General features: G+C 35.1%; 1 protein-coding gene across 2 annotated transcripts; it reads left to right on the top strand.

Moving 5' to 3' along the window:
- Positions 1 to 1,184: 1,184 nt before the first annotated feature.
- LOC107849628 lies at positions 1,185 to 4,406 on the top strand. Of its 2 annotated transcripts, none has more exons than XR_007047931.1 (3): positions 1,185 to 1,322; positions 3,252 to 3,356; positions 3,454 to 4,406. XR_007047931.1 is itself a non-coding variant. In XM_016694183.2 (3 exons), the coding sequence occupies exons 1-3, from the start codon at positions 1,281 to 1,283 to the stop codon at positions 4,321 to 4,323; spliced, it is 345 nt and encodes a 114-aa protein (XP_016549669.1). In that variant the 5' UTR covers positions 1,186 to 1,280; the 3' UTR covers positions 4,324 to 4,406. The 2 variants fall into 2 exon arrangements, 1 of the variants encoding a protein (XP_016549669.1); XM_016694183.2 differs by having other exon boundaries at positions 1,186 to 1,322; positions 4,126 to 4,406.
- The last annotated feature ends 4,455 nt before the right edge of the window (positions 4,407 to 8,861 follow it).

Genomic DNA, 8,861 nt, shown 5'->3' with positions numbered 1-8,861 from the left:
AAGATTATTTCCTAAAAATGTTGTCTAGCCTCCCGAAGATACGTCTCTATACTGATCTATGGGACTCTACTAAACATTGGCTCTAGCACCAACAGTAATAGTGAAACCTAAACTCTGATACCAAGCTGTCATGATTCAATTTCTCAAGTCGTGATAGCGCCTACCTTATCCCACAGTAGGTATGCCAATCCACATCCCTAAATAATAGGTAACCGACTAATAGGCAAAAATAAAAAAAGATTGCATGAAATGATAACAATAGTAATAACAAGTAATAAATAGAAAAGAAACATATATCATATACTAAAATGAGGGAATAAAAAGGAACAAATATATAAAATAATCCCTCCTAAGACCTGGTAAGGTCCGTGTTAGAGCCACTACTAAAATATATCAAGAGTACTAGATAGAATCCAAAATAAACCTAATATACACAAGTAGTCTAGAGTATAAAAGAACAAACTAGAGTAGATAAGACTAAACTAAAGTAGATAGAGAAGGATCAGCCTCAAACAATAGTAACCTCACCCTACATGGAATCAGTACTAGAAGGTAGGAATCACTTCAATGTCGGCTGCTACTACTCAAATTTGCATTAGGGAAAAGATATAATAATGTAGTATGAGTACCAAAGAAATGGGTAATCGGTAGGCATCATCAACCGACTGAGCTCAATACAGAAAAGGTATAATTCAATACAAAGATGTAATCTAAGTCAACAGTCAAAAGGGACATAAAGGTAAACAATTGCCACGCTATGCCAATAATAAAGAAATAAATGTAAGAGATATAGAAAATAAATAATTCAGTAATTACAGACAAATCAAACATAACCTAACTGGCCCCCAAAAGCCCGCTAGACACATAAACATAACCTAACTGACCCCTCATAAGTCCGCTAGGCATACTGAAGAAGACAATTAACCAACACTACAAGAAAAAGGTTTATTTACGACCAACTTTCAGGGACTTGTCAATAATTTGGTCTCTAAAATTATACTTATTAGGACAAGATTAAATTACGATTCTTAATATTATATTTTATTGCGAAGGTAAAAAATCTGGTCCCTAACTTTTTTTAGCTGGTCCCAAATGTTAATTGGGAGCTTTGAGAGGGAAAAAATGCCAAAATAAAATATTTAATTTCACTAAAACTTAACATTACTGGAACCCCCCCCCCCCCCCCCGCCCTCCCTAAAAAAATATGCTCGTCGCCTTCAATCCTCAAAGAAAATACAGTGGCTGGTCGCAAATCAAACTCTATACGCACTAATTTTGCAATGATTTTTGAATGGCTTTTTTTATTTTATGGGTTATTGCAGGTAATATTTTGTCCTAATCTCTGGTTTATCTGATCTATCATAAATTTAAGGCATGATTTAGGTTTGGTTTTAGTAGTATTGCGCTATGAAGTTATAGAACAGAGTCAAAATAGAGTGGAATTAGATATTAAAGATTCATAAGCATAGTCATTTCACGATTGTAGCGTTTAATTGGAGTCATTGCTTGTCGAAATCTATTATAGAGGTTGTAATTATTGTCTGTGCCATTTTTTTACAAAGGAATTGCATTGCTAGTGACGTAGGATTTACCATTTTCTTCTAGGGTTCATAGTTCACTTCAATTTGGATTAGTAGTATTGCGCTTTGAAGTTGTAGAACAGAGTAAAAATAGAGAGAAATTAGATATTGAAGATTCATAATTATAGTCCATAATTAGTACTAGCTAGAATTTCACGATTGTAGAGTTTAATTGGAGTTGTTGGTCGTTGAGGCTTTGTGTAATTCTTTTGTTAGGGAATTGCATTTTTAATGTCGTAGTGTTTACAAGTTTCTTCTAGGGTTTATAGTTCACTTTGATTTAAATGTGTTTTGGTGCTCTGATTATTTACTTCTACTGATTATAATGTTTATTCACAAGTCAGTGTCATGTGAATGTTTGGCATATGATTTCTTCAGGAAGGGATGGGGCTAATGGATATGTCAAAAATTTTGTGCCTGTAATCATCTTGCTAGAGTGAAGTATAGGTCATACCCATTTGTGCCTATCTTTTTATGTTAAATCTTTACATAACATTCAGGTTTCACTTATACCAGGGGTATTATATACGCTAAAGGAATAAATCTCCATCAGTTCCCACAAGATACAACTGTCATAGTTCTTGTCTTGATCCAAGAATTTGTTTTTATGCTAAACTCAATGGTTTTGATTTTCCCTATATTCATAAATATGGTGGTAGGTGAGTACAGTGTTGCATTCCTTTGTCAGAGATGTAAGTTTAAATTAAAGATGATTTTTGTTTACCTCGGTTACTAACATCCACCTCCGCTTCTAATCCTATATGCTTACTTGTGGAGAGACTTCCTACTGTAGAGGCATGATTGTCTAGGTCTATATGTTACTTGTTTTATTCTTTGGATATTTGCACTTTGATCATCCCTTTTACATATAATAGTGGTCCTTCTTCGCTTTCTGTATATTTTTTATTTTAATAGGAATAAGTATTTTTAGATCTCTTGGGATTTCTAGGGGATTTAACAAGGGTGCCTCATTTAACTACTCCTTTTCCTCTCTTGAATGTCCTCTGCTGACTAACTGAAAAAAATGAGGAAGGTGGTTTTATCAGTGTATTTGTTTTAGTCAATAGACTAGTGGGAAATTTTTTATAGCTCATTGTTCTTTCATATTTCTTTATCTTTTCTTGGGCCTTATATAAAGAACATTATTATGGTTCTATAAGCCCTGAATCTAGGGGAAAAACATATTAACTGCTTTGCGAAACCCTCAGTTCGCAGGTAGTGCAGGAACCAAAACTCTTTATGGCATTATTGCCAGTGGGTGTTATCTTGAAAGTCGTGTCGCTAAACAAGAAGTAGTTCATTTTACTCTAGACTTACTTGATAATTTCTTGTTCAAATAAACAAGAAATGTTTAAGTTTCCTGGCTTATTTTAAAGGTATTTTATGGTACCCATTAGTAAGTAATTCTGATGAATAGAACAAAGAATATTTCAAGATCCCTTTTATATGTATTTTCCAAAACTAATACCCGTTTGGTTTGTCTTATAAGTTATAACACAGACAATTTCCTGCTCGTCATTTCACTATAGTTATATAAGATAGCATAATGCAATTTCTTGCTCGTTAGTTCCCTGTTTAATTTTTGACAACAAAGCCAAGAACTTATAATATTCTGTTTCAAGTAGAATTCCTTCAACATGCCTTTTATTTTTTGTATATTTTTCTTTGTAGACTCATCAGCCAAAGGCTGCTGTTTTTTATTGTGGTCTGAATTGTGGGTGCAGACCTACCTGTGTCAACCGCACTTCTCAGAAAAGATTGAGATATCGGCTTGAGGTTCTTTCACTTGTTCATTAACCAGATTTCAGATTCTTTTATTCATATGAGTGCTGCATATTTATTTCTGAGGCTGTTTCTATATTAACGGGGTCAGGTTTTTCATACTCCAAACAAGGGATACGGTGTGACATCATGGCATTAGATTACTTCTGGTGCAACTATATATGAATACATTGGTCTTTTGAAGAAGACAGATCAAATTGACCCTACAACAACAACAACAACAACAAACCCAGTGTGTGGGGTCTGGGGGGGTAAGATGTACGCAGTCCATACCTCTACCTCTAAAGAAGTAGAAAGGCTGTTTCCGATAGACCCCCGGCTCAAGGCACGAGATACCACACAACACATAGTAAAGCACGAGATCAAATTGACCCTACAACAGATAACAACTATATTTTTGACATTGATTGCTTGCAAACAATAAAAGGGCTTGATGGGAGCGAGGCAAGTGTCCCTTTATTTTATCACCCAGATTTTCATTTCTTGTTCTCTTATGTCATATACATGTTTTCTAGGTTTAGCCGAAGGGCACCTCCAAAACTACTATTTTCTCCTGGACTTGATATAAGATCTAGTTGTGTACAAATTATCCAACTTTTGTACTCTCTGATAGTTTTAGCTGTTGTAGTTTTCCCAGAGATCAGGCATCATGACAATAGCGCTATTCTCCCATTTGGGCTTTGGTTTCTTTGTTTTGTTTTCTTATCCACTTTATTTTCTTTTGTTTTTCTGTGGAGATGACTGGGTGAGGTTTCTTCACCAGGAAACTGACCAAAGGATATTGAGAAGACGTCTGATAGAGGGCCAGAGTATTGCATTGATGTTGTCTCTTTTGGCAATGTTTCGAGGTTTATTAATCACAAGGCCTAGGTGGTCGGATAAAGCCAACAAGACATCTATAGTAATAGTATTAGTTAATAGAGAATGTCAATTTTCTTTTTTCCATGAATTATTTGTGTAAACAATGACATGACTAATGTGTGTGTATATATATGGTGTTTATGTGTATATATGAAAGCAAATAATGGTAGTTTTAGAGACCAATTTTCCCTTCGCTATTGAGCGTATTTCTTGAATTTCTCGTTGCTAAAGAATAATTTAGGACCAATTATTTCTTGTCCCTAAAAGATAGTTTAGGACCAGATAGTTAGTCTATTTGAGGCGAGATATATAATCGCTAAAAGATAATTATGACCAAGTAGTTAGTCTATTTGGGACGAGATTTTTGTTGCTAAAAGATAATTATGACCAGGTAGTTAGTCTATTTGGGACAAGATATACCATTGCTAAAAGATAATTACGACCAGGTAGTTAGTCTATTTGGGACGAGATATATCATCATAAAAGGATAATTATGACCTGGTAGTTAGTCGATTGGGACAATATATATCATCAAAAAAGGATAACTAGGATCGAATTTTTGGCCGTCGCAAAAGGTTTTTAAGGATCGGCTTTGTTGCGTGGTCGCTATTGAGCTTTAGGAAGGAGCATGTTAGGATGAGACGGGATCGATTTTTTCCCATCCCAAAAGACCAATTGGGACGAGATTTGGACTTTTTGGGAGCAGATTTCCCTTCCTTATAGGCTGTTTTTCTTGTAGTACAAATCGTACCCCCATAGATCGGTGGGACATACAAGTAGCAATTAAAGAAAATAGACAGAAATAATCTTTAACTGAGCTGATCCCAAGAAATCATGATGGTCATCCAGATGTGCACCAGACATGAATCGGCACAAATAGGTTGAAATGAGAACTAGATACCGAACTCGAACTGGCAGTAATAGGTAATAACAAGAGGACACATGTCGGATTCAAATCAGACATAGTGGGTAATAACGAGAGGCCAAATATATAATATACAACAGAACTTATAATCAGATGCAGCACTCGAACCGGAACTTAGCGGAACCGCAACCATAATCAGGTGCCAAACTTAAACTGGAACTCAAAGAAACCATAACCATAATTAGATGTCGGACTCGAACCAGAACTCATAGTAACCATACCAAAATGTCCTATTAAAATCCATACCATACCATAACAATGTCAATATGGTATCAAAATTCACAATCGATGACCAAAATAAAGTATATACTGAACCAGAACATAACCTAAAATATGTATAATTATCGTACGTATGCCTTAATTTAAAAGGAGCAAATTCAAGGTTTAGCAATTTAATTCCACATCTTAAACTGATACACGATATATTATATTGAATGATAAAATACCAAAAGTTACTTGAACAAGGTCCTAATCAGGGTAAATAAGGCTTGTTATGCATATCAAATGGTACGCAACTACAAGTATTTATCTAGAACTAACATAATAATATACAGTTTTAGTAAATAAGCTCAATCTCAAGGTTGGGTAAGCCTAGCTTACCTGGATGCCAAAGCTAAAATATTTTTCGGCGAAGCTTCCGGATAGTGCCCCTAAAACCCAAACTTACATAACTTGATGTTGATAATTATTTATTATCTTCCCCAGACCAAATGAAACATCCACGAAATAATTTCTTACAAAAATTCCTTCTAGTGCCTTCTATTTATACAATAGCAAAAAACCAGTGTATTCCCACAAAGTGGTGTCTGGGATATACTCATATACATATAGTGCAAATTTTGCAATATGTTCTTGGCTTAAAGGCTACTGTGTACATATATATGAAAAGAAATGAGAGGCACTTTTATAAAACATCATGGACAAGTGATAAGATTATTCATTATATTATTATTAATTAAAACACAAGTTGCAAAGATAATTAATGAAAAATTTTCAATGCATTACGAGTGTTATATCCATGCTATTCTTGTTTCCATGTAGAGATTATCACCGCCACAATTATTTATTTCTTATTTTATGATCGGGTATTACATAGGATCGTGATAAAATAATTATAATATTTTAAATAGATCATAATTAATAGAAGATTATTTTTAATAAAACCTTTATTATATAATAGTAATATTTTAACATTTCTTGATTTACTATCCCTGCTTAAAATATTATTACACTATAAAAACTATTATAAAGTAATATAACTATATCATCACTTAAAGAATTGTACCAAAGTCAAAATATTTTAGAACGGTACGAAATTATATTTTTACCAAATGACAATTTAAATCAAATATTTTAAAATATATTAGATATTACTAAAATTTTGGAACAAACCACTTGAGAACCGAATTAATAATCCTAACAAGCTAATAATAACTTAGGACACTTATAGAAAATCTCTAGATACCGAAAATGTATGAAAATACAGAAAAATGACCATGAGGGTCATTTCAACATCCACTACTTAAAAGACTTTCGTCTGCGAAAGTAAAGCATAAGGACGTACATAAGGGCTCAAACATGTAGAGATACTGGGCGCGCATATTATTATCGAGAGAAAGGATAGGTAAGTCAGCTGGAAACACATTAGGAAACTTGTAAACCACAAGGACGAAGTCAAGCAATTGACTCTAAGCACTAACATCCCAAACATAAGCAAGAAATGACTCAAAACCCCTCGACATCGGTCTTCTAGCTTGATTTGAAGAAATAATTCCCATCGGTGCGTAACTAACAGAACCCAGTAACACCACCGGGGGTATGCCAGGCTAGGCTGAAGTAACAATCCTAACAAAACAATTGAGGATCACATGATAAAGAGATAATTAATCAGTGCCTAGAGTCATATAAAAATCTACCAGATCTAGGACGATGAGATCAACCTAAGTACAAAACACTTGAAAGATCACAAAACACGATCTATATATCCAATCCACTACTAAAGAATCACCCATAAGGGTAGCTATACATAATGGCATAGATAAAGAGTCCAAACATAAATCCAATCATGATGCACAAATAAGAAGACAAATATGAAAATATGGAATTGGAATAAAACAAAGAAGAAGTTGGCTGATGGCATACGAAAGTCTTACCTGTGATCACAACATCCAAAGCCTCATCCTCTGATCTACCTAGCACAACATACAAAAGATCCTGTCCACTACTAGACTTGATGCCTATCGGAACGCCTCTAGAACCTTGGAGACGATCCTCATGACTCTGCCCATCACCTTTACCTAACGGTTGCGCTGACATGATCAGCTATGCAGTAAAAACTGAAGGCTCAATCATCCTATGCTGAGGACTCTCGTAGGTGAAGTGACCAACAACCCCACAGTTATAACATTCCCTGAGAACCTTGCTTTGTCTTGAAAGTCCAGGGGATCCTTAATGATTACCCCAATACGATGATCCGGAATGAACACTCTTCTGTGGCTAAATACTCCTCTGACCACTAGAACCATTATAACTGGGCTAGTCCCTGACCTTTGGGTAGACCTCGACCCAAAACCAAAACACTTAAAGTGGACCTAGGAATCTGATATTCGACTCCCGCTCCTCACATCCTAACCGTCAATGTAAGGAGTGAACCAATAAAGGTAAAAAAAACCCAACTTATACCCAACACACAGAAATAGATTAAGAAAATGAGATTGTTTCCTAAAAATGCTCTATTACATCTCGAAGATAGGATACAAACATCTCTGTACCAATCTGCGGAACTCTACTAAACTTGGCACTAGCACCAATAGTATCGGTGAAACCTAAGTTCTGATACAAGGCTTTCATGAGCAAATTTCTCAAGTCGGGATGGCGCCTACCTTATCCCCAGTAGAAAAGCCAAGCCATAGCCCAAATTAATAGGTAATGGGCTAATAGGCAGAAATTAGAAAAGATCGTGTATAATGATAGCAATAGTAATAACAAGTAACAAATAGAAGGGAAACATATATCATATACTAAAACAAGGGAAAGAAAAAGACCAAATACACAAAAGAATCCCTCCCAAGACCTAGTAAGGTTGACACTAAAGCCACTACTAAAATATGCCTAAAGTACTAGATAAAATTCAAAATAAACCCAATATACACAAGCAGTTTCGAGTACAAAAGTTTAAACTAGAGTAGATAAGACTAAACTAGAGTAGATAGAAGAGGATCAGCCTCAAACGACAGCAAGCTCACCCTGCTCTGAATCAGTACTAGAAAGTAGGAATCACATCAATATCACCTACTACTACTTGGATCTACATCAGGGGAAAGATGCAGAAGTGTAGTATGAGTGCCAAAGCAATGGGTTCTCAATAGGCATCATCGACCAACTGAGCTCAATACAAAAAAGGTATAACTTCAATGCAAAGATGTAATCTAAGTCTATAGTTAAAAGGGACAGAAAGGTAAACAACTGCCACGCTATGCCAATGAGTTAAAGGAATAAATGTAAGAGATATTGAAAATAAATAATGCAGTAATTACAAAAAAATTAAACATAGCCTAAATAGCCCCCATAGGCCCGCTAGGCACACAAAATAACCTAACTGGCCCCCCATAAGTCCACTAGGCACACTGAAGAAGACAATTAACCCAATCGCACTCCCATAGGTTGGTGGGACACATAAGGAGCAATTAAAGAAAATAAACGCACATAATCTA

The sequence above is a fragment of the Capsicum annuum genome, chromosome 12, assembly GCF_002878395.1.
Source record: "Capsicum annuum cultivar UCD-10X-F1 chromosome 12, UCD10Xv1.1, whole genome shotgun sequence".
In the NCBI taxonomy this organism is placed as follows: Eukaryota; Viridiplantae; Streptophyta; class Magnoliopsida; order Solanales; family Solanaceae; genus Capsicum; species Capsicum annuum.
This window is presented reverse-complemented; position numbering and strand designations above follow the sequence as displayed.

Bases quoted from the DNA above. Each gene is read 5' to 3' on its own strand.
- LOC107849628 (XM_016694183.2), top strand. From the start codon at position 1,281: ATGATTTTTGAATGGCTTTTTTTATTTTATGGGTTATTGCAG. The intron at 1,323-3,251 runs GTAATATTTTGT...TTTTCTTTGTAG, and splicing joins TATTTTATGGGTTATTGCAG to ACTCATCAGCCAAAGGCTGC. The intron at 3,357-4,125 runs GTTCTTTCACTT...TTTCTTCACCAG, and splicing joins GATTGAGATATCGGCTTGAG to GAAACTGACCAAAGGATATT.